The following is a 25,927-nucleotide window of genomic DNA, read 5'->3' as shown; positions in this document are numbered from 1 at the left end:
CACCATCACCATGGTCAACCCTGTCTACCATCCAACTCACCATGGTCAACCCTGTCCACCATCCAACTCACCATGATCAACCCTGTCCACCATCCAACTCACCATCACCATGGTCAACCCTGTCTACCATCCAACTCACCATGGTCAACCCTGTCTACCATCCAACTCACCATCACCATAATCAACCCTGTCCCCCATCCAACTCACCATGGTCAACCCTGTCTACCATCCAACTCACCATGATCAACCCTGTCTACCATCCAACTCACCATGATCAACCCTGTCTACCATCCAACTCACCATGATCAACCCTGTCTACCATCCAACTCACCATGGTCAACCCTGTCCACCATCCAACTCACCATCACTGTGGTCAACCCTGTCTACCATCCAACTCACCATCACCATAATCAACCCTGTCCACCATCCAACTCACCATTGTCAACTGTGTCTACCATCCAACTCAGCATGGTCAACCCTGTCTACCATCCAACTCACCATGGTCAATCCTGTCTACCATCCAACTCACCATGGTCAACCCTGTCCACCATCCAACTCACCATCACCATGGTCAACCCTGTCTACCATCCAACTCACCATGGTCAACCCTGTCCACCATCCAACTCACCATCACCATGATCAACCCTGTCTACCATCCAACTCACCATGATCAAGCCTGTCCACCATCCAACTCACCATGATCAACCCTGTCCACCATCCAACTCACCATCACCGTGGTCAACCCTGTCTACCCTCCAAATCACCATGGTCAACCCTGTCTACCATTCAACTCACCATGGTCAACCCTGTCTACCATCCAACTCACCATCACCATAATCAACCCTGTCCCCCATCCAACTCACCATGGTCAACCCTGTCTACCATCCAACTCACCATGGTCATCCCTGTCTACCATCCAACTCACCATGGTCATCCCTGTCTACCATCCAACTCACCATGGTCAACCCTGTCTACCATCCAACTCACCATGGTCAACCCTGTCCCCCATCCAACTCACCATCACCATGATCAACCCTGTCCACCATCCAACTCACCATTGTTGACCCTGTCTACCATCCAACTCACCATGATCAACCCTGTCCCCCATCCAACTCACCATGGTCAACCCTGTCTACCATCCAACTCACCATGGTCATCCCTGTCTACCATCCAACTCACCATGGTCATCCCTGTCTACCATCCAACTCACCATGGTCAACCCTGTCTACCATCCAACTCACCATGGTCAACCCTGTCCCCCATCCAACTCACCATCACCATAATCAACCCTGTCCACCATCCAACTCACCATGGTCAACTGTGTCTACCATCCAACTCAGCATGGTCAACCCTGTCCACCATCCAACTCACCATCACCATGGTCAACCCTGTCTACCATCCAACTCACCATGATCAACCCTGTCTACCATCCAACTCACCATAGTCAACTGTGTCTACCATCCAACTCACCATGATCAACCCTGTCCACCATCCAACTCACCATGGTCATCCCTGTCCACCATCCAACTCACCATGATCAACCCTGTCCACCATCCAACTCACCATCACCATAATCAACCCTGTCCACCATCCAACTCACCATGGTCAACTGTGTCTACCATCCAACTCACCATGGTCAACCCTGTCCACCATCCAACTCACCATCACCATGGTCAACCCTGTCTACCATCCAACTCACCATGATCAACCCTGTCTACCATCCAACTCACCATGATCAACCCTGTCTACCATCCAACTCACCATGGTCAACTGTGTCTACCATCCAACTCACCATGATCAACCCTGTCCACCATCCATCTCACCATCACCATGATCAACCCTGTCCACCATCCATCTCACAATCACCATGGTCAACCCTGTCCACCATCCATCTCACCATCACCATGATCAACCCTGTCCACCATCCATCTCACCATGATCAACCCTGTCCACCATCCAACTCACCATCACCATGGTCAACCCTGTCTACCATCCAACTCACCATTATTAACCCTGCATACCAACCAACTCACCATCACCATGATCAACCCTGTCCACCATCCAACTCACCATTGTTGACCCTGTCCACCATCCAACTCACCATCACTGTGGTCAACCCTGTCTACCATCCAACTCACCATGGTCAACCCTGTCTACCATCCAACTCACCATCACCATAATCAACCCTGTCCACCATCCAACTCATCATGGTCAACTGTGTCTACCATCCAACTCACCATGGTCAACCCTGTCCACCATCCAACTCGCCATCACCATGGTCAACCCTGTCTACCATCCAACTCACCATGATCAACCCTGTCTACCATCCAACTCACCATAGTCAACTGTGTCTACCATCCAACTCACCATGGTCAACCCTGTCTACCATCCAACTCACCATGGTCAATCCTGTCCACCATCCAACTCACCATGATCAACCCTGTCCACCATCCAACTCACCATCACCATAATCAACCCTGTCCACCATCCAACTCACCATGGTCAACTGTGTCTACCATCCAACTCACCATGGTCAACCCTGTCCACCATCCAACTCACCATGATCAACCCTGTCTACCATCCAACTCACCATGGTCAACTGTGTCTACCATCCAACTCACCATGGTCAACCCTGTCCACCATCCAACTCACCATCACCGTGGTCAACCCTGTCTACCATCCAACTCACCATTATCAACCCTGTCTACCATCCAACTCACCATGATCAACCCTGTCTACCATCCAACTCACCATGGTCAACTGTGTCTACCATCCAACTCACCATCACCATGATCAACCCTGTCTACCATCCAACTCACCATGGTCAACTGTGTCTACCATCCAACTCACCGTGGTCAACCCTGTCTACCATCCAACTCACCATTATCAACCCTGTCTACCATCCAACTCACCATGATCAACCCTGTCCACCATCCATCTCACCATCACCATGATCAACCCTGTCCACCATCCATCTCACCATCACCATGGTCAACCCTATCCATCTCACCATCACCATGATCAACCCTGTCCACCATCCATCTCACCATCACCATGCTCAACCCTGTCCACCATCCAACTCACCATGGTCAACCCTGTCCACCATCCAACTCACCACCCCCATGGTCAACCCTGTCCCCCATCCAACTCACCATGATCAACCCTGTCTACCATCCAACTCACCATGGTCAACCCTGTCTACCATCCAACTCACCATGGTCAACCCTGTCTACCATCCAACTCACCACCCCCATGGTCAACCCTGTCTACCATCCAACTCACCATCATCATGGTCAACCCTGTCTACCATCCAACTCACCATGGTCAACCCTGTCTACCCTCCAACTCACCATCACCATGGTCAACCCTGTCTACCCTGCAACTCAGCATGATCAACCCTGTCCACCATCCAACTCACCATGGTCAACCCTGTCTACCCTCCAACTCACCATCACCATGGTCAACCCTGTCTACCCTGCAACTCACCATGATCAACCCTGTCCACCATCCAACTCACCATGGTCAACCCTGTCTACCATCCAACTCACCATCACCATGGTCAAGCCTGTCTACCATCCAACTCACCATGATCAACCCTGTCCACCCTCCAACTCACCATGATCAACCCTGTCCACCATCCAACTCACTATGGTCAACCCTGTCTACCATCCAACTCACCATCACCATGGTCAACCCTGTCTACCCTGCAACTCACCATGGTCAACCCTGTCTACCATCCAACTCACCATGGTCAACCCTGTCTACCCTACAACTCACCATGGTCAACCCTGTCCACCATCCAACTCACCATTATTAACCCTGTCCACCCTCCAACTCACCATTATTAACCCTGTCCACCCTCCAACTCACCATTATTAACCCTGTCCACCCTCCAACTCACCATTATTAACCCTGTCCACCCTCCAACTCACCATTATTAACCCTGTCCACCATCCAACTCACCATTATTAACCCTGTCCACCATCCAACTTGGCTGCCATCAGAATATATGTTCTCTTCTTCTTTCCTTCTCTTGTCTGTAAACTGCAGTTCATATTTTACCTGTCAGTGAGACAGCCTTTTATATAGCCATGTCCTTCTCTTGTCTGTAAACTGCAGTTCACGTTTTACCTGTCAGTGAGACAGCCTTTGATATAGCCATGTGAATGAGTGTTAATGGAATTTATATATGTTTAAATTAATGATTAGAATATTCCACCCTGAAACCATGTAATTGTATGAAATTGATTAGAATCATAAAATTATTATTAATGATGTGTGTAGTTTGTCAGTAAAAGCATAATTAATGATGTGTGTAGTTTTAGTCAGAATTAGAGTAAAACAATATATCTGTACAATATATCTTTATAGTATCTTAAAACACAGACTGTCTGAGCAAAATTCGGTGCCAACCTTGCTAGGGGCCTTGGGAGAGGGCGGGGAGTACTTCTCAAGTCCCTCCTAATCTTGAGGGAGGACAGGGAGTGCTTCCCACAGTCTCCCTAATCTTGAGGGAGGACACGGGGTGCTTCCCATGGTCTCCCTAATCTTGAGGGAGGACAAGGAGTGCTTCCCACGGTCTCCCTAATCTTTGTCGGCTGGGTGGGGATACAGTATGTGCGTATTATACCTACTGTCTGTGTGTGAATGTAAGTGCGTAAGTAGCCCGTATAATATGAATGGTTTTGTGCAACGGACTAGCGCTCTCGTGAATAAACATTTTGACTATCATAGCTGGGCCTCCGTCTGTTTCATTTAACCAGAATCTTACAAATTCTGGGTTGCAGACTGAGTAGTTTAATTAAAGTGGTTTATGAACATTGAGAACATAATTCTCGCAACAATGAGACAGCCTAACCAATCACAATAAAGCATTGATATAACCATGTTTGAGACAGCCTAACCAATCACAATAAAGCGTTGATATAACCATGTTTATGAGACAGCCTAACCAATCACAGTAAAGCGTTGATATAACCATGTTTGAGACAGCCTAACCAATCACAATAAAGCTTTGATATAACCATGTTTATGAGACAGCCTAACCAATCACAATAAAGCGTTGATATAACCATGTTTATGAGACAGCCTAATTTAATAAAGCGTTGATATAACCGTGTGTGTGTGTGTGTGTGTGTGTGTGTGTGTGTGTGTGTGTGAAGAAGGTTAATTGAATGTTTTAAAGTATGGGACAAGAGGTCTGCCCTTCTCGCTCCTTCCTCATTGTAAATGCATCTCTAACTGGTTCCATCTCCACTATATTGCAACAAAGAGCCAGGAGATGAGATGTTGCTAAACAACTAGTTTAGTAAATAAAGCTTTGAGCCAGGAGATTAGAGATGTTGCTAAACAACCAGTTTAGTAAATAAAGCTTAGAGCCAGGAGATTAGAGATGTTGCTAAACAACCAGTTTAGTAAATAAAGCTTTGAGCCAGGAGGTTAGAGATGTTGCTAAACAACCAGTTTAGTAAATCAAGCTTTGAGTCAGGAGGTTAGAGATGTTGCTAAACAACCAGTTTAGTAAATAAAGCTTAGATCCAGGAGATGAGATGTTGCTAAACAACCAGCTTAGTAAATAAAGCTTTGAGCCAGGAGGTTAGAGATGTTGCTAAACAACCAGTTTAGTAAATAAAGCTTAGAGCCAGGAGATGAGATGTTGCTAAACAACTAGTTTAGTAAATAAAGCTTAGATCCAGGAGGTTAGAGATGTTGCTAAACAACCAGTTTAGTAAAACTTGGTTTGGATGAAAAGCTAAAACCATGAAACTATCCCTTTAAGACAAGTGATCATATTTCATTGTTCACTTTTCTGTCATCTTAGATTGTTTGTTTCTGTAGTTTGACATTTCTGGCCATTGGCTGATTGAAACGCTATTTACCTCGCACCACCGCCACTTCACATCCGTTACATAAGGAAACAAATATCTGGTTATTTTGTTATGACATATTGTTTGGCAGAATAAACACGGTGTAGTGAATATTTTCCAAAATTGCGTTACCCACTCCAGTCAGCAGATGGCGATGTGAGTCTTTCAAGTAATTTTTCTTGCGTGACGTATAATCTAGTGGACGGAGCGGGAAGCTTTTTCAACAGCAAGACGGACTCGTTAGCTTGCTAGCAAACATACAAACCAAAACATCGGAGCTCTTTTCACCATTTTGTGTATATTAGGGTTTTAAGCACACAGTCTGTCTGCTTACTAGTTATTAAATGTCAAAAATATGTTGTTAGCTAACGTGTTAAGATAGCCTAGCACTACGTTAGTCGCTAATGCTAATTAACTAGCTAGCCAACTAACATCCACCACCATGAGCTCAATAAGCTACTCGACCCCTATTAAAGAAGAGGTCTGCTGGTCGGAAAAAGAGGCTCTGGGGCTGAACATTATCATGAAAGAGGAAGAGGAGGATGATATCACCGTGAAAGGCGAGGATCCGGAGATGACTGTCACAGGGAAAGGGGAGGAAGAAGCTGTGTTAGTGAAGGAGGAAGAGGAGGGGGAGATGACTGTCACAGTGAAAGGGGAGGAAGAAGCTGTGTTAGTGAAGGAGGAGGGGGAGATGACTGTCACAGTGAAAGGGGAGGAAGAAGCTGTCTTAGTGAAGGAGGAAGAGGAGGGGGAGATGACTGTCACATGGAAAGGGGAGGAAGAAGCTGTGTTGGTGAAGGAGGAAGAGGACGTTTTTAGAGTGAAAGAGGAGGAAGAAAAGGAAGATATGACTGTCACGGTGAAAGAGGAGGAGGAGACTGGAGATCTGATTAACACCAGTGAGTACTGTCTTAAAAACAGTGGCACAAACTCTGCAGTTGTTTAAAAAATAATGTTTTTTAAGGGGTATTGTACTGAAGTTCTACACTTGAATAATTGATTCTGTATTGTAGGAATTGTTAAAGCTACAAAGACAGAGGGCCATCAACAAAACGTTAACATTGAAAAACAGCATCGCTATAGGGAGAGAAGGAAACGCCCAGATTGGAGAAAATGTCTTATGTCCGTAGTATTTGAGTTAGGCCTATAAGGTTAGACAGACCGATCCGATTGAAATCTGGCGTTATTAGGTCCGTAGTATTTGAGTTAGGCCTATAAGGTTAGACAGACCGATCCGATTGAAATCTCTGGCGTTTATTAGGTCCGTAGTATGAGTTAGGCCTATAAGGTTAGACAGACCGATCCGATTGAAATCTCTGGCGTTTATTAGGTCCGTAGTATTTGAGTTAGGCCTATAAGGTTAGACAGACCGATCCGATTGAAATCTCTATGGCGTTTATTAGGTCCGTAGTATTTGAGTTAGGCCTATAAGGTTAGACAGGCCGATCCGATTGAAATCTCTATGGCGTTTATTAGGTCCGTAGTATTTGAGTTAGGCCTATAAGGTTAGACAGGCCGATCCGATTGAAATCTCTATGGCGTTTATTAGGTCCGTAGTATTTGAGTTAGGCCTATAAGGTTAGACAGGCCGATCCGATTGAAATCTCTATGGCGTTATTGAATTGAAAAAACTCAACCCTGTAGATTATTGTGAAATGGTTAGCTGGGTGTGAGCTAATAGTGTTTCAAACGTCACTCGGTCTTTTTTGGTCCTCCAATAAATCGGTATTGCCGTTAAAATCATAATCGGTCGACCTCTAGTTGAAACAGTCCTTTATAGTGTGTTGATGATAATCCACAGGGTTGAAACAGTCCTTTATAGTGTGTTGATGATAATCCACAGGGTTGAAACAGTCCTTAACCTCTCTGGGATCGTTCTGGATGCTAGCGATTGCAGGGCGCCAAATTCAAACAACAGAAATCTCATTATTAAAATTCCTCAAACATACAAGTATTATCCACCATTTTAAAGATACACTTCTCGTTAATCTTCTCATTAAATTGTAGGCCCTGTTCAGAGATATTAATGCCTCTTGTAAGACCCTATGATTGTTCACACAGGAGAGAGACACGACTATCCTGGATCCTCTGGGGAGCCTCAACAACATCCTGATGCTGACGAGGAAGAGAAGAGTCTCTCCAGATCAGAACACAAGATGGTACAGCTTGGTCTGGTCTAGCATACAGCTTGCTCTATCGGGGGCTGGGTTTATGTAAAGAACTTTATGACAACAGTGACATCAGCATCCATAATGATATGTGTCTGTGTTCCCTCTTTATGGTTACCAGGACAACGCTAGCCCTTCCTCCCTCCCGGAGTCCCTGTATCGTGCCTCTCCTGGTAGCACCTTACTGCTGGGTATGAAGAGGTTGTCTGTGCTGCTGGTGGACTGCAGGAAAACAACGGGGCTGAGTGGAACTGTGAGAGGAGGAGAAGAGAAGAAAGGATCAGATTTGACTCATCAAAGTAAGTGCTGTAGTTTAGTTTGAACAAATAAATAGATCTGTCCACTGGTATCTGTTACCATGACAACCATCACAGTTCTGCTAGTTGAAAGGAAGATAGACTGGCCGCTCTGTCAGAACATCAGCTGACTGGATTTGGGAGAAAGAGAAATGGGGAAGGCTTGGGCGAGTTGCTGTGGGGGGTGCAGTGCTGTTGACCGGGGTAGGAGTAGCCAGGTGGAAAGCATGGCCAGCCATAGAAAAATGCTTGTTGAAATTCTCAATTATGGTGGATTTATCAGTGGTGACAGTGTTTCCTATCTTCAGTGCAGTGGGCAGCAGGGAGGAGGTGTTCTTATTCTCCATGGACTTTACAGTGTTCCAGCAGAGTTCTGTTAGTTGACAGGAAGATAGACTGGTATCTGTTACCAGGACAACCAGCAGAGTTCTGGTAGTTGACAGGAAGATAGAGTAGTGTATATGGATGTAATGAATATCATAACACTGAAAAAGGATTCTGCCAATGAAAAGAGAGAAACCAATTGACCATATAAAACCTTGATGAAAGTTAGCTTTAGAGAGAAACCAATAGACCATATAAATCCTTGATGAAAGTTAGCTTTAGAGAGAAAGTTTCAAGATGATCTGATGTAAGGTGCTTGTTTTACAAAACCTTTTCCTAAAAACATTATGGATGTTACATTGCCTGTCCCAGTCAACCCCCCTCTCTTTACAAGACTCTAGAACAGGCACACTAAACTCCAGACACTTCAATGTGGTCTGTATTGCCGATATTATTCTACACTACTGGCCAAAAGCTTTAGAACACCTACTCAATCAAGTTTTTTTTAAAAATGTTTGACTTTTCTATTGTAGAATAATAATAGTGAAGACATCAAAACGATTAAAAAACACATGGAATTCAAACAACAGAAGTATAAATATTTAACAGTCATATAAATACAAGTGTAATACATCAAAATAATGCTTAACTTCTTGTTAATCCAGCCCCGGTGTCAGTTTACAAAAAGGCTTTACGGCGAAAGCAAACCATGCGATTATCTGAGGATAGCGCCCCACATACAAAGAACATGAAACCCAGATTTCAAGCAGGCAGTTGCGACACGATAGTCAGAAATAGCGATATAATATATGCCTTACCTTTGAGGATCTTCTTCTGTTGGCACTCCAAAAGGTCCCAGATACATCACAAATGGTCATTTTGTTAGATAAAGTCCTTCTTTATATCCATAAAAACTCAGTTCAGCTGGCACCCTTCAGTCAATAATCCACCGATTTCCCTTCATCAAAATGCATACAAATGAATGAACCCCAAACATTACTCATAAACTTATCCAAACTTAGTCAAACAACATTTATAATTAAACCTTAGATACGCTAATACGTAAATAATCTATAACATTTAAGACAGAGAATAGTTATCGTCTTTACCTGAGACAAACAAAAAAACAGTCCTTTATAGTGTGTTGATGATAATAATCCACAGGGTTGAAACAGTCCTTTATAGTGTGTTGATGATAATCCACAGGGTTGAAACAGTCCTTTATAGTGTGTTGATGATAATCCACAGGGTTGAAACAGTCCTTTATAGTGTATTGATAATAATGTTAGGCTAGAAGCCATGGGTTAATGATGTCCCTCTGTTCCAAATGTTAGGCTAGTAGCCAAGGGTTAATGATGTCCCTCTGTTCCAAACCAAATGTTAGGCTAGTAGCCATGGGTTAATGATGTCCCTCTGTTCCAAACCAAATGTTAGGCTAGTAGCCATGGGTTAATGATGTCCCTCTGTTCCAAACCAAATGGTAGGCTAGTAGCCATGGGTTAATGATGTCCCTCTGTTCCAAACCAAATGTTAGACTAGTAGCCATGGGTTAATCATGACCGTATGCTTATATGTTTTTCTTCCAGTGGAGATTAGTTTAGAAATTACCTGGCTGGGCTGTGGGACAGTGGAGATTAGTTTATAAATGGCCTGGCTGGGCTGTGGGGCAGTGGAGATTAGTTTATAAATTACCTGGCTGGGCTGTGGGACAGTGGAGATTAGTTTATAAATGGCCTGGCTGGGCTGTGGGGCAGTGGAGATTAGTTTATAAATTACCTGGCTGGGCTGTGGGACAGTGGAGATTAGTTTATACATGGCCTGGCTGGGGGCAGTGGAGATTAGTTTATAAATGGCCTGGCTGGGCTGTGGGACAGTGGAGATTAGTTTATAAATGGCCTGGCTGGGCTGTGGGGCAGTGGAGATTAGTTTATAAATGGCCTGGCTGGGCTGTGGGACAGTGGAGATTAGTTTATACATGGCCTGGCTGGGCTGTGGGGCAGTGGAGATTAGTTTATACATGGCCTGGCTGGGCTGTGGGGCAGTGGATCTTTTGGGATAATTCAAATGGAACTTTTAACATGTATTAACAGTGGATTATTGCAAATGTGTATCAACCAATCAGCATTCAGGATCCATTCAGGATCCAAACTACTTATTTTCTAATGAGGAATCTAGACTTGATTAAACCACATAAGACATTTTTATCATGTGTAGGTTTCATTCATTCTGTTTTAACCAAATACTATGTTTGTCTTTGACAGGAGAGAGGCCAGACTCTCGCTCTGACACTAGGAAGAGTCCTACGGGGGAATCGGCCCCAGTGACATCCAAACCAGCAAGACCCCACCACTGTTCCCAGTGTGGAAAGAGATTTATCCGGTTAGGGCACCTGAAACAACATAAGAGAACACATACAGGGGAGAAGCCTTATCACTGCTCCCAGTGTGGAAAGGGTTTTGGACAGTCAGGTGATCTAAAAGTGCATGAAAGAATACACACTGGAGAGAAGCCGTATCAATGCTCACAGTGTGAAAATAATTTTTTCTCATCAGGGGACCTGAAATCACATGAGAAAATACACTTAGTAGAGAGGCCTTTCCAATGCTCTCAGTGTGGAAAGGGATTTATCCAGTCATCGCATCTGAAAGAGCATGAAAGAATACACACAGGAGAGAAGCCATTCCAATGCTCCCAGTGCGGAAAGAGTTTTACCCAGAGAGGGAAGCTGACAAATCATGAAAGAAGACATACAGGTGAGAAGCCTCATCGCTGCTCTCAGTGTGGAAAGGGTTTTGGACAGTCAGGGCATTTAAAAGTGCATGAAAGAACACACACTGGAGAGAAGCCATATCAATGCTCCCAGTGTGAAAAGAAATTTTTGTCATCAGGGTACCTGAAATCACATGAGAAAACACACTTAGTAGAGAGGCCTTTCCAATGCTCTCAGTGTGGAAAGGGATTTATCCAGTCATCGCATCTGAAAGACCATGAAAGAATACACACAGGAGAGAAGCCATTCCAATGCTCCCAGTGTGGAAAGAGTTTTACCCAGAGAGGGAAGCTGAAAGATCATGAAAGAACACATACAGGGGAGAAGCCTCATCACTGCTCTCAGTGTGGAAAGAGTTTTGGACAGTCAGGGCATTTAAAAGTGCATGAAAGAACACACACTGGAGAGAAACCGTATCAATGCTCTAAGTGTGAAAAGAAATGTTTCTCATCAGGGGATCTGAAATCACATGAGAGAACACACTTAGTAGAGAGGCCTTTCCAATGCTCTCAGTGTGGAAAGGGATATATTCACTCATGGCATCTGAAAGAGCATATGAGAATACACACGAGAACAACCATTCCAGTGCTCTGTGTGGAAAGGGGTTTAACTGGGTAGTGAGCCTGAAAACGCATAAAATGACACACTCAGGAGAGAAGCCTGAGCCTCTGTTCCCAGTGTGGAAAGGGTTTTGTGCAGTTAGTGCACCTAAAAATACACGAGAGGACACACACATGAGTGTAGCCTCACCTTTGCTTCCCAGTGTAGAAAGGGGTTTTCTTCAGTTAAGGGGCCTGAAAGAAAATGAGAGACGCACACGGGGGTAGAAGACGTCTTTGGAGCAGGGCTTCATTCATTTCAAAACCAGTGTTTACAGATCATTATTACATCACCTAGATATGAAAAAACACCCAGTTGAATAATGGAATGTATTTACAAATTCTTCAACTACATATGATATTAAGAATGTGAAAGACAGTACAATAATAAATATTACAATGATTTGGATGTATTTAAAATAGTTGTGAATGTACTTAGTATTTAAAATAGTTGTGAAAGTACTTAGTATTTAAAATAGTTGTGAATGTACTTAGTATTTAAAATAGTTGTGAATGTACTTAGTATTTAAAATAGTTGTGAATGTACTTAGTATTTAAAATAGTTGTGAATGTACTTAGTATTTAAAATAGTTGTGAATGTACTTAGTATTTAAAATAGTTGTGAAAGTACTTAGTATTTAAAATAGTTGTGAATGTACTTAGTATTTAAAATAGTTGTGAATGTACTTAGTATTTAAAATAGTTGTGAATGTACTTAGTATTTAAAATAGTTGTGAATGTACTTAGTATTTAAAATAGTTGTGAATGTACTTAGTATTTAAAATAGTTGTGAAAGTACTTAGTATTTAAAATAGTTGTGAATGTACTTAGTATTTAAAATAGTTGTGAATGTACTTAGTATTTAAAATAGTTGTGAATGTACTTAGTATTTAAAATAGTTGTGAATGTACTTAGTATTTAAAATAGTTGTGAATGTACTTAGTATTTAAAATAGTTGTGAAAGTACTTAGTATTTAAAATAGTTGTGAATGTACTTAGTATTTAAAATAGTTGTGAATGTACTTAGTATTTAAAATAGTTGTGAATGTACTTAGTATTTAAAATAGTTGTGAATGTACTTAGTATTTAAAATAGTTGTGAATGTACTTAGTATTTAAAATAGTTGTGAATGTACTTAGTATTTAAAATAGTTGTGAATGTACTTAGTATTTAAAATAGTTGTGAAAGTACTTAGTATTTAAAATAGTTGTGAAAGTACTTAGTATTTAAAATAGTTGTGAATGTACTTAGTATTTAAAATAGTTGTGAATGTACTTAGTAGTTAAAATAGTTGTGAATATACTTAGTATTTAAAATAGTTGTGAAAGTACTTAGTATTTAAAATAGTTGTGAAAGTACTTAGTATTTAAAATAGTTGTGAATGTACTTAGTATTTAAAATAGTTGTGAATGTACTTAGTATTTAAAATAGTTGTGAATGTACTTAGTATTTAAAATAGTTGTGAATGTACTTAGTATTTAAAATAGTTGTGAATGTACTTAGTATTTAAAATAGTTGTGAAAGTACTTAGTATTTAAAATAGTTGTGAAAGTACTTAGTATTTAAAATAGTTGTGAAAGTACTTAGTATTTAAAATAGTTGTGAAAGTACTTAGTATTTAAAATAGTTGTGAAAGTACTTAGTATTTAAAATAGTTGTGAAAGTACTTAGTATTTAAAATAGTTGTGAAAGTACTTAGTAGTTAAAATAGTTGTGAAAGTACTTAGTAGTTAAAATAGTTGTGAATGTACTTAGTATTTAAAATAGTTGTGAAAGTACTTAGTATTTAAAATAGTTGTGAAAGTACTTAGTATTTAAAATAGTTGTGAAAGTACTTAGTATTTAAAATAGTTGTGAAAGTACTTAGTATTTAAAATAGTTGTGAAAGTACTTAGTATTTAAAATAGTTGTGAAAGTACTTAGTATTTAAAATAGTTGTGAAAGTACTTAGTAGTTAAAATAGTTGTGAATGTACTTAGTATTTAAAATAGTTGTGAAAGTACTTAGTATTTAAAATAGTTGTGAAAGTACTTAGTATTTAAAATAGTTGTGAAAGTACTTAGTATTTAAAATAGTTGTGAAAGTACTTAGTATTTAAAATAGTTGTGAAAGTACTTAGTATTTAAAATAGTTGTGAAAGTACTTAGTATTTAAAATAGTTGTGAAAGTACTTAGTATTTAAAATAGTTGTGAAAGTACTTAGTATTTAAAATAGTTGTGAAAGTACTTAGTATTTAAAATAGTTGTGAATGTACTTAGTATTTAAAATAGTTGTGAAAGTACTTAGTATTTAAAATAGTTGTGAAAGTACTTAGTATTTAAAATAGTTGTGAATGTACTTAGTATTTAAAATAGTTGTGAAAGTACTTAGTATTTAAAATAGTTGTGAAAGTACTTAGTATTTAAAATTTAAAAAAAGTAACAAACAACTTCACATGTACTCGTCTTATTTCACTGTTTAATCACAACATACAGCCCAACTCTACATTGGTGTCCCATCTGGTGTGGCTTCATCTGCTCATCTGCTTCTTTCAGATTTTTTGACAAGCTTTCCATTGTACCTGGTAGAGCAATTGGTGAGATGTTTAGTCAGTTCTCTTATTTTTTTTTATTTTACCTTTAATTAACTAGGCAAGTCAGTTAAAGAACAAATTCACTGTACCTGATTTGTACCTTGTCAGCTCGGGGGTTTGAACTTGCAACTTTCCCGGTTACTAGTCCAACGCTCTAACCACTAGGCTACCCTGCCGCCCCTACACTCTAACCACTAGGCTACCCTGCCGCCCCTACACTCTAACCACTAGGCTACCCTGCCGTCCCTACACTCTAACCACTAGGCTACCCTGCCGCCCCTACACTCTAACCACTAGGCTACCCTGCCGCCCCTACACTCTAACCACTAGGCTACCCTGCCGCCCCTACACTCTAGCCACTAGGCTACCCTGCCGCCCCTACACTCTAACCACTAGGCTACCCTGCCGCCCCTACACTCTAACCACTAGGCTACCCTGCCTCCCCACCCCTCTGATGTATGGAATGATGTAGCTGTGCTGTGATGATTTCAAATCCTTGCACGCAATCTGTGGCAAGCATGTAGGAGCAGTATAGACCTAGTCTGTTCGTTATATACATTGCATTGTTATACTATGTAGGAGCAGTATAGACCTAGTCTGTTCGTTATATACATTGCATTGTTATACTATGTAGGAGCAGTATAGACCTAGTCTGTTCGTTATATACATTGCATTGTTATACTATGTAGGAGCAGTATAGACCTAGTCTGTTCATTATATACATTGCATTGTTATACTATGTAGGAGCAGTATAGACCTAGTCTGTTCGTTATATACATTGCATTGTTATACTATGTAGGAGCAGTATAGACCTAGTCTGTTCATTATATACATTGCATTGTTATACTATGTAGGAGCAGTATAGACCTAGTCTGTTCATTATATACATTGCATTGTTATACTATGTAGGAGCAGTATAGACCTAGTCTGTTCATTATATACATTGCATTGTTATACTATGTAGGAGCAGTATAGACCTAGTCTGTTCGTTATATACATTGCATTGTTATACTATGTAGGAGCAGTATAGACCTAGTCTGTTCGTTATATACATTGCATTGTTATACTATGTAGGAGCAGTATAGACCTAGTCTGTTCGTTAAATACATTGCATTGTTATACTATGTAGGAGCAGTATAGATCCAGCTGCATATTGTGAGATGATCTGTTTGATTTATATCCTAAATGCAGATGTGTAGTATAGTAGCCTGTTTTAAAAACTTGCTCATTAAAAATCTGTTCTGATCAACACATGCTTCTCTTTTGTACGTATCCATATAGTTTTTTAAATAAAAATACATGAAAAATAAAGAGTTTTGTCTGAAAATAAAATAAAGTTTTTTTACCACGTTCACGTGCTAGTCGGAACTAGGAAACTTGCGTTCAACTAATCAGCAAGTCAGGAATGTTTGAGTTTCCTAGTTCAGCGCATTACCAACTTCGGTCGGTAGTAAATGGTGTGGCCAGTGTGACGTATAATCTAGTGGACGGGACGCTTCCTCAACAACAGCTAGTCGGTTACCTTGGTAACCAACATACCCGAAACATTGAGGCTCTTAACCTTTTACTGCAAAGGGGGCTAAATCAGGGTCACACAGAGTGATTCTTGGTCGTCTCAAAACAAATACACTTTTAAATAAAAGTATACGTCTCACATACATGGTTTACGGGCAACAACAAAAAAAGAAGACACGTTTTGGGTTTGTTTATTACACTCTATATACATCACAGAAGAAATATAACAAAACTGTTTGACATAGAAACACCAGATTTTTGTCGGGATGTTTGAATGAGCCTTTATTTACAATTAAATTCTGAAATACATTTAAATAAATAAATAATTGCAGCATAAATGACTGCAGGAAATGGCTACCGCGCTTTCTGTGTATATTTGCCGCTGTGTTTTAAACGCACTTCTCTCGGATATGGCTGGTTGTCCCATTTAATGTCATATTTACTTTGCTAGTAGCTAGCTGGCTTGCTTTGGTAGCAAGACACTAGACTATCAAATATATTTATAACTAGCAACCCACTGGGCACAGACGTCAATTCAACGTCTATTCCACTTTGGTTCAATTGTAATTTTCATTGAAATTACGTGTAAAGCCGAGACACTCCATTTCGTATGATATGTTACCAATCGTATGGTATGTATTAGTTTGTGGATGTCCATCCATTTCGTATGATATGTTACCAATCGTATGGTATGTATTAGTTTGTGGATGTCCATCCATTTCGTATGATATGTTACCAATTTCTATGCGTTGTGGCTAACATTAGCTAGGCTAGGGGTTGGGTTTATGGGGTTAAGGTTGGGGTTAAGCTAACAGGGTTGATTCCTAACGGGGTTTATTCATAATGTACAAATCCCTATTCAGCCTCTACATTTGCGTAGAGGAAATTAATATCTGTAAGAAGTAAGAGAACTGGTTATTTAACAATTATTATTTAACAATTATTTTTTTACGTTGTTTTCCAGAATATTGTTTTTGTTCAACTGTGTTACTCACTCCAGACAGCAGGTGACGATGAGAGTCTTTCAGGTGATGCCTCTTCCGTGACGTATAATGTAGTGGACGGGATGTTTTTTCGACAACCGCAATTCATCCACCTCGGTAGAGTGCTAGCCAACATAAAACTAAAACATTGAAGCCTTTTGGCCATTTTTGTGTATATTAACCTCAGAGTTTTAAACACACTGTCTGCGTATTTACAAATTACTCTATTTAATGTACTATTTACGTTGTTAGCTCTCTAGCTAAGTAACATTAGGCTAATGCTAACTAGCTTTCTAACATCCTCGACCATGAGTTCACTAAGCTACTCCCTCCCTGCTAAAGAAGAGGAGAAAGAAGCACCCGTGAAAGAGGAGAAGGAAGAGGAGGCTGTCACAGTTAAACAAGAAGTAGAGGATGAGGCTGTTACAGTGAAAGAGAAAGAATTTACATTGAAAGAGGAAGAAGTTACGGTGAAAGAAGAGGAAGAATCTTTAAGAGTGAAAGAGGGAATGAAGGAGGAGGGGGAGATTACTGTCACATTGGAGGAGACTGGAGATCTGATTAACACCAGTAAGTGCTATTTTAAAAACAGTGGAAAAAACTCTGTAGTTGTTTTAACTATTGAACTAATGTGTCGTGTTAAAGACTGCGGTCAAGTGCTTCGTGCTTCTACACCTGCATTGCTTGCTGTTTGTGGTTTTATTCTGGGTTTCTGTACAGCACTTTGAGATATCAGCTGATGTAAGAAGAGCTATATAAATCAATTTTATTTTATTTGGTCAAATGAGCCGTAATTCGCAAAAGGTGGTCAAGCCACCCATGCATCTGTTTTCTGGGAGGGAAACTGAGTCGGGGGTTCTCTAATGCTCAGATAGAAACGACAGCTACAAATTATTCCAAGCAAACAGTTTCACGTGCGCGTATTCAATCTTCCATAATCAAAAAGATACCAAATCGTTTAGTTCATTTTCGCACCTTTTAATTGTTTTTATTTTTACCTTTATTTCACTAGACATGTCAGTTAATAAGAACAAAATGCTATTTTCAATGGCGGCCTAGGAACAGTGGGTTCAACAACAACTGCCTTGTTCTGTGGTAGAAGGACAGATGTTTACCTTGTCAGCTCAGGGATTTGATCTTGCAACCTTTCGGCTACTGGTCCAATGATCTATCCGCCCCACTGGGCTACCTGCCGACCTCAACAAAAATTAATTTGGTATCAGGGGTAGAGTGAGTCTGCTTCATCAAGTACTGAGTTAAGGGTCTGAATACTTATGTAAATCAGTTCCAGATTTATTTTTTTTATACATTTGCAAAAATGTATACAAACCTGTTTTCGCTTTGTCATTGTGGGTTATTGTGTGTAGAATAAAAATCGGAGTAAAATAAATGTAATCCTTTTTAGAACAAGAATGTAATGTAACAAAATGTGGAAAAAGTCAAGGGGTCTGTATAAAAGAGTGCAAAATATCCAATCAGAAATTATTATTTTCTCTGTTGAACATTGGATGATCTGGGCCAATAGCTGAAGTCTATTTTTTATAGCGGACACTCGGGTGTCTTATTGCTCACATGTTCTATTTTCTCTCCATTTGATCCAGTGTTGAGGCTCAGCGGAGTGGATGTGTTGTTTCCTACCTTCACCACCTGGGGGCGGTGATACGACTTGGTCTATTAAGACACTCAGTTTAATGCGGGTTAGATTTCTCGTGTCGCGCTATTTCATGATCAAACAATAGATACATCTAACAGGGTTCTAGGCTTTATCAGAAAGTTAGTTGTTTTTGAATAACCTAAAACATGGGAACCCTCAAGTAATAATGAGAGAGAGAAGGAACAATAGCAAGATATAAAAATCACATGAGAAATTTGAACAAACATTTATAACAAAGCATTATCAAGACAGAAATTATGCATGCAAGCCCCGCCCCCAATTGGAACCAAACGACCAAAAAATAACCTACTAATTTAAATATCATAACAGCATGAAGACAAAAAGTTATGACGAGTATTTTCCAAACTGTTCTAATGACGTGTTTAAAATCCTAATGTTGCAGCTTTTAAAATGTGAATAATTTTGGAAAGTCTGATTCTATGCTATTTGTCAATCATATATATATATATTCGGAATGACACATCTCACAGGAAGTGAGATTGAGAAAACAATACCAAGATGGAAAAATTCAATGAGGAGTGAAAGGCAAACTGAGGCCACAGCGGAGGAAAGCTGAGGAAATAAATGATGTGTCGTTGGCCTAGGTCTATTAGATAACCAGTTAGGGCTACTACACAGCTCATTACTACCACAGATAATCAGATAGGGCTACTACACAGCTCATTACTACCACAGATAATCAGATAGGGCTACTACACAGCTCATTACTACCACAGATAATCAGATAGGGCTACTACACAGCTCATTACTACCACAGATAATCAGATAGGGCTACTACACGGCTCATTACTATCACAGATAACCAGAATACAGGCTACTACACAGCTCATTACTGCCACAGCTCCACTAGAGTTGGAATGGGCTAAAAGATTTGGCTCCACCAAATATAGTTTGTCAATGCCATGATTCCTCTCGTCCTTCCTGTAGCAATGCAAGTCATTTTCAGTAAACCTTCAGCTTTTGGAAAAGTAAAAAAATGACTCCTACTTATTCAAATTACACCAAGATTATTTTAAATTAGATTTTTTTTGTTGTAATCTGGCCTCGGGTTATTCAATCACATGTATTTATAAAGCCCTTTTTACATCGGCCGATGTCACAAAATGCTATACAGAAACCCAGCCTAAAACCCCAAACAGCAAGCAATGCAGATGTAGAAGAACTCCCTAGAAAGGCCGGAATCTAGGAAGAAACCTAGAGAGGAACCAGGCTCTGAGGGGTGGCCAGTCCTCTTCTGGCTGTGCCAGGTGGAGATTATAACACTACATGGCCAAGATGTTCAAACAATCATAGATGACTAGCAGGGTCAAATAATAATATTATTGAGGGATCTGATTTGAATTCAACCTCCTCGCAAGATAGTTGTGGAGGTTTCATTGAGGTCTCTATTTAAATAAACAGTATGTCTTTTGCAGGAGAAAGACCAGACTCAGAGGAACCAGGGACGTCCAAACCAGCAAGACGACACCACTGCTCCCACTGTGGAAAGGGTTTTAACCAGTTAGGGGACCTGAAAACACATGCGAGAATACACACAGGAGAAAAGCCATACCACTGCTCCAAGTGTGAAAAAGGTTTTAACCAGTTAGGAAACTTGAAACGGCATGAGAGAATACATACAGGAGAAAAGCCGTACCACTGCTCCCACTGTGGAAAGGGTTTTAACCAGTTGTGGGACCTGAAAGGCCACAAGACTTTGCACACAGCGGAGAAGCCTTATCACTGCTCCCTTTGCGGAAAGAGTTTTACTGTGTTAGGGAGCTTGAAAATACACGAAATAAATCACACAATGGAGAAGCCTTACCACTGCTCCCAGTGTGAAAACAGTTTTACAGAGTTAGGGAGCCTGAAAATACACGAGAGAATACACACAGGAGAGAAGCCTTACTACTGCTCCCAGTGTGGAAAGAGATTTACCCAGTTAGAAAATCTGAAAGAGCATAAGATACTGCATACAAGGGAGAAGCCTTACCCCTGCTCCCTTTGTGTAAAGAGATTTTCCTCATCAGGGTGCCTGAAAAGACATGAGAGGACACACACAGGCGATAAACCATTCCAATGCTCCCAGTGTGGAAAGAGTTTTTCCTTGTTAGCGAGCCTGAAAAGACATGAGAGGACACACACAGGAAATAAGACTCATCACTGCCCCCAGTGTGGAAAGAGTTTTAACCTTAAAGAATACCTGAAAGTGCATGAGAGAATACACACAGGGGAGAAGCTAGAGAAGCATTTCCACTGCTCCCAGTGTGGAAAGAGTTTTTTCTTGTTAGCGAGCCTGAAAAAACATGAGAGGACACACACAGGAAATAAGCCTCATCACTGCTCCCAGTGTGGAAAGAGTTTTAAGCTGAAAGGACAATTGAACCAGCATGAGAGAATACACACAGGGGAGAAGCCATACCACTGCTCCCAATGTGAAAAGAGTTTTGCCTGGTTAGGGGACCTGAGAAGACATGAGAGGACGCACACGGGAGAGAAGCCTCATCACTGCTCCCAGTGTGGAAAGAGTTTTACCCAGTTAAGACACATGAAAAGACATGAGATAATACACACAGGAGATACAAATGTAGGCTGAACAGTGGGACATAGGACAGATGTAGGCTGCTGAACAGTAGGACATAGGACAGATATAGACTGAACAGAGGACAGATGAAGGCCCAATTCATGGTGGGTCAGTAGTCCCCAGACACTCTGAATGTGTCTTGACTTTCCAGTGTTTTCCCTCCTGCATGTATTATAAAGTATTGTGTTTGTGGATGTGTTTTCTGGGGGCAGGTTTTGGTTTGTGCCCTAGCACAGCTGATTCATATAACCAACTCATCATCAAGCTTTTCTTATTTGAATGGGCTGTGTAGTGTTAGAGGACCTGAACAAATACAGAGGTTTTGTTCTGGCTGTTGTTTTTGACTGAGAATTGTTCTGACTCTTCTCTTTTCCTTTAAGTTGTTGAAATGTTTCCCGGAATCACTGACCTTCACATCTTAAAGTAATGATGGACTATCGTTTAGCTATCTTCAGTATACCACCCCTACCTTGTCACAACACAACTGATTGGCTCAAACACATTAAGAAGGAAAGAAAATGCACAAATTAACTTTTAACAAGGCATACCTGTTAATTGAAATACATTCCGGGTGACATCCTCATGAAGCTGGTTGAGAGAATGCCAAGAGTGTGCGAAGCTGTCATCAAGACAAAGGGTGGCTACTTTGAAGAATCTCAAATATATTTAGATTTGTTTAACACTTTTTTGGCTACGAAATGATTCCATATGTGTTATTTCATAGTTTTGATGTCTTCACTATTATTCTACAATGTATAAAGTACTAAAAATAAATAAAAACCCTTGAATGAGTAGGTGTGTCCAAACTTTGACTGGTATATACAGTGCCTTGCGAAAGTATTCTGCCCCCTTGAACTTTGCGACCTTTTGCCACATTTCAGGCTTCAAACATAAAGATATAAAACTGTATTTTTTTGTGAAGAATCAACAACAAGTGGGACACAATCATGTAGTGGAACGACATTTATTGGATATTTCAAACTTTTTTAACAAATCAAAAACTGAAAAATAGGGCGTGCAAAATTATTCAGCCCCCTTAAGTTAATACTTTTTAGCGCCACCTTTTGCTGTGATTACAGCTGTAAGTCGCTTGGGGTATGTCCCTATCAGTTTTGCACATCGAGAGACTGAAATTTTTTCCCATTCCTCCTTGCAAAACAGCTCGAGCTCAGTAAGGTTGGATGGAGAGCATTTGTGAACAGCAGTTTTCAGTTCTTTCCACAGATTCTCGATTGGATTCAGGTCTGGACTTTGACTTGGCCATTCTAACACCTGGATATGTTTATTTTTGAACCATTCCATTGTAGATTTTGCTTTATGTTTTGGATCATTGTCTTGTTGGAAGACAAATCTCCGTCCCAGTCTCAGGTCTTTTGCAGACTCCATCAGGTTTTCTTCCAGAATGGTCCTGTATTTGGCTCCATCCATCTTCCCATCAATTTTAACCATCTTCCCTGTCCCTGCTGAAGAAAAGCAGGCCCAAACCATGATGCTGCCACCACCATGTTTGACAGTGAGGATGGTGTGTTCAGGGTGATGAGCTGTGTTGCTTTTACGCCAAACATAACGTTTTGCATTGTTGCCAAAAAGTTCAATTTTGGTTTCATCTGACCAGAGCACCTTCTTCCACATGTTTGGTGTGTCTCCCAGGTGGCTTGTGGCAAACTTTAAACGACACTTTTTATGGATATCTTTAAGAAATGGCTTTCTTCTTGCCACTCTTCCATAAAGGCCAGATTTGTGCAATATACGACTGATTGTTGTCCTATGGACAGAGTCTCCCACCTCAGCTGTAGATCTCTGCAGTTCATCCAGAGTGATCATGGGCCTCTTGGCTGCATCTCTGATCAGTCTTCTCCTTGTATGAGCTGAAAGTTTAGAGGGACGGCCAGGTCTTGGTAGATTTGCAGTGGTCTGATACTCCTTCCACTTCAATATTATCGCTTGCACAGTGCTCCTTGGGATGTTTAAAGCTTGGGAAATCTTTTTGTATCCAAATCCGGCTTTAAACTTCTTCACAACAGTATCTCGGACCTGCCTGGTGGGTTCCTTGTTCTTCATGATGCTCTCTGCGCTTTTAATGGACCTCTGAGACTATCACAGTGCAGGTGCATTTATACGGAGACTTGATTACACACAGGTGGATTGTATTTATCATCATTAGTCATTTAGGTCAACATTGGATCATTCAGAGATCCTCACTGAACTTCTGGAGAGAGTTTGCTGCACTGAAAGGAAAGGGGCTGAATAATTTTGCACGCCCAATTTTTCAGTTTTTGATTTGTAAAAAAACAGACAGATTATTTCACTTATAATTCATAATATCTTTAGAAGCTTCTGATAGGCTAATTGACATAATTTGAGTCAATTGGAGGTGTACCTGTGGATGTATTTCAAGGCCGACCTTCGAACTCAGTGTCTCTTTGCTTGACATAATGGGAAAATTAAAAAAAAGCAGCCAAGACCTCAGAAAAAAAATGGTAGACCACAAGTCTAGTTCGTCCTTGGGAGCAATTTACAAACGCCCTAAGGAACCACGTTCATCACGACAAATCTCATCGCGCACCAGCGACTCCTGTGGTGGGCCGGGCTAACCAAGGTTGCCAGGTGCACAGTGTTTCCTCCAACACATTGGTGCGGCTGGCTTCCGGGTTGGGTGCGCGCTGTGTTAAGAAGCAGTGCAGCTTGGTTGGGTTGTGTATCGGAGGACACATGACTTTCAACCTTCGTCTCTCCCGAGCCCGTACGGGAGTTGTTGCAATGAGACAAGATAGTAGCTACTAACAATTGGATACCACGAGACGCCTGTAGCATATTTAGGTTAGCATATTTCCCTTTCTACTTCCTGCCTGTGTCTTAAATACTGTGGTTTTAAAGAATGGGCCAATGGGTGATGAGACTTGGGCATTGGCTCCTCCTGGGTTGGAGTTGCCAATACAGGGCTAAAATTAAATTGTACTACACCAGCTCTGACGCTGGACTTATGTGGCAGGGCTTGCATACTATTACAGACGACAAAGGGAAGCACAGCCGCGAGCTGCCCAGAGACACTAGCCTACCAGACGAGCTAAATCACTGCTATGCTCGCTTCGAGGCAAGCAACACTGAGGCATGCATGAGAGCATCAGCTGTTTCAGGCAACTGTGTGATCACGCTCTCCGTAGCCGACGTGAGTAATACCTTAAACAGGTCAACATTCACAAGGCCGCGGGGCCAGACGGACTACCGGGACGTGTACTCCAGGCATGCGCTGACCAACTGGCAGGTGTCTTCACTGACATTTTCAACATGTCCCTGATTGAGTCTGTAATACCAACATGTTTCAAGCAGACGACCATAGTCTTTGTGCCCAAGAACACTAAGGCAACCCGCTTAAATGACTACAGACCCGTAGCACTCACGTATGTAGCCGTGAAGTGCTTTGAAAGGCTGGTAATGGCTCATATCATCACCATTATCCAAGAAACCCTAGAACCACTCAAATTTGCACACCGCCCAAACAGATCCACAGATGATGCTATCTCTATTGCACTCCACACTGCCCTTTCCCACCTGGACAAAAGGAACATGTCAGGTGCGTGAATGAGGACCCAAAAGCAAATTAACAAAACAGAGTTTCTTTAATGACGAAACACACGTAGGCTCAGATGGACAGGCAGATTCCGACAGGACAGGACAAGGTTAGATGAACATGCAGATTCCGACAGGACAGGACAAGGTTGCAGCAAACACGACGATAGTCTGGTTCAGGCATGAGTAACACAAACGAGAATCCGACAAAGACAGAAGCAGAAACAGAGAGAGATATAGGGACCTAATCAGAGGGAAAAAGGGAACAGGTGGGAAAAGGGGTGAACGAGGTAGTTAGAGAAGACAAGGAACAGCTGGGGGAAAGAGGGGAAGAAAAGGTAACCTAATACGACCAGCAGAGGGAGACAGGGTGAAGAGAAAGAACAGGAACAGGACACAACATGACAATACATGACAGTACCCCCCCACTCACCGAGCGCCTCCTGGCGCACTCGAGGAGGAAACCTGGCGGCAACGGAGGAAATCATCGATCAGCGAACGGTCCAGCACGTCCCGAGAGGGAACCCAACTCCTCTCCTCAGGACCGTACCCCTCCCAATCCACTAGGTACTGGTGACCACGGCCCCGAGGACGCATGTCCAAAATCTTACGGACCCTGTAGATAGGTGCGCCCTCGACAAGGATGGGGGGGGGGGGAAGACGAGCGGGGGCGCGAAGAACGGGCTTAACACAGGAGACATGGAAGACCGGGTGGACGCGACGAAGATATCGCGGAAGAAGAAGTCGCACTGCGACAGGCTTAATGATCTGAGAAATACGGAACGGACCAATGAACTGCGGGGTCAACTTGCGAGAAGCTGTCTTAAGGGGAAGGTTCTGAGTGGAGAGCCAAACTCTCTGACCGCGACAATATCTAGGACTCTTAGTTCTACGCTTATTAGCAGCTCTCACAGTCTGCGCCCTATAACGGCAAAGTGCAGACCTGACCCTCTTCCAGGTGCGCTCGCAACGTTGGACAAAAGCCTGAGCGGAGGGGACGCTGGACTCGGCGAACTGAGAT

General features: G+C 41.6%; 2 protein-coding genes and 1 long non-coding RNA gene across 3 annotated transcripts; 2 read left to right on the top strand and 1 right to left on the bottom strand.

The window, feature by feature from the left end:
* Positions 1-3,784: 3,784 nt before the first annotated feature.
* Positions 3,785-4,973, bottom strand: LOC118948163. The gene is made up of 2 exons (XR_005042074.1): positions 4,132-4,973; positions 3,785-4,062 (listed from the first exon to the last, which is right to left on the bottom strand). It is a non-coding gene; the product is annotated as an uncharacterized LOC118948163 (long non-coding RNA).
* A 1,336-nt stretch (positions 4,974-6,309) lies between these two features.
* Positions 6,310-12,550, top strand: LOC118948166 (zinc finger protein 2-like). Its single transcript, XM_036973146.1, has 4 exons — positions 6,310-6,663; positions 7,878-7,905; positions 8,284-8,337; positions 10,920-12,550. Exons 1-4 carry the CDS (start codon positions 6,310-6,312, stop codon positions 12,044-12,046), a joined length of 1,563 nt encoding a protein of 520 aa, XP_036829041.1. The 3' UTR covers positions 12,047-12,550.
* A 4,608-nt stretch (positions 12,551-17,158) lies between these two features.
* On the top strand, positions 17,159-21,833 carry LOC118948170 (zinc finger protein 568-like). Its single transcript, XM_036973159.1, has 2 exons — positions 17,159-17,668; positions 20,189-21,833. The coding sequence occupies exons 1-2, from the start codon at positions 17,377-17,379 to the stop codon at positions 21,346-21,348; spliced, it is 1,452 nt and encodes a 483-aa protein (XP_036829054.1). The 5' UTR covers positions 17,159-17,376; the 3' UTR covers positions 21,349-21,833.
* Positions 21,834-25,927: the final 4,094 nt, after the last annotated feature.

The sequence above is a fragment of the Oncorhynchus mykiss genome, unplaced genomic scaffold, assembly GCF_013265735.2.
Source record: "Oncorhynchus mykiss isolate Arlee unplaced genomic scaffold, USDA_OmykA_1.1 un_scaffold_223, whole genome shotgun sequence".
NCBI classification, from domain to species: Eukaryota; Metazoa; Chordata; class Actinopteri; order Salmoniformes; family Salmonidae; genus Oncorhynchus; species Oncorhynchus mykiss.
Note: the sequence above shows the minus strand (reverse complement) of the source record. Positions and strands in the feature narration are given on the sequence as shown.

Bases quoted from the DNA above. Each gene is read 5' to 3' on its own strand.
- LOC118948166 (XM_036973146.1), top strand. From the start codon at position 6,310: ATGAGCTCAATAAGCTACTCGACCCCTATTAAAGAAGAGGTCTGCTGG. The intron at 6,664-7,877 runs GTGAAGGAGGAA...ATTAAATTGTAG, and splicing joins GGGAGGAAGAAGCTGTGTTG to GCCCTGTTCAGAGATATTAA. The intron at 8,338-10,919 runs GTAAGTGCTGTA...TGTCTTTGACAG, and splicing joins ATCAGATTTGACTCATCAAA to GAGAGAGGCCAGACTCTCGC.
- LOC118948170 (XM_036973159.1), top strand. From the start codon at position 17,377: ATGCTAACTAGCTTTCTAACATCCTCGACCATGAGTTCACTAAGCTAC. The intron at 17,669-20,188 runs GTAAGTGCTATT...TGTCTTTTGCAG, and splicing joins TGGAGATCTGATTAACACCA to GAGAAAGACCAGACTCAGAG.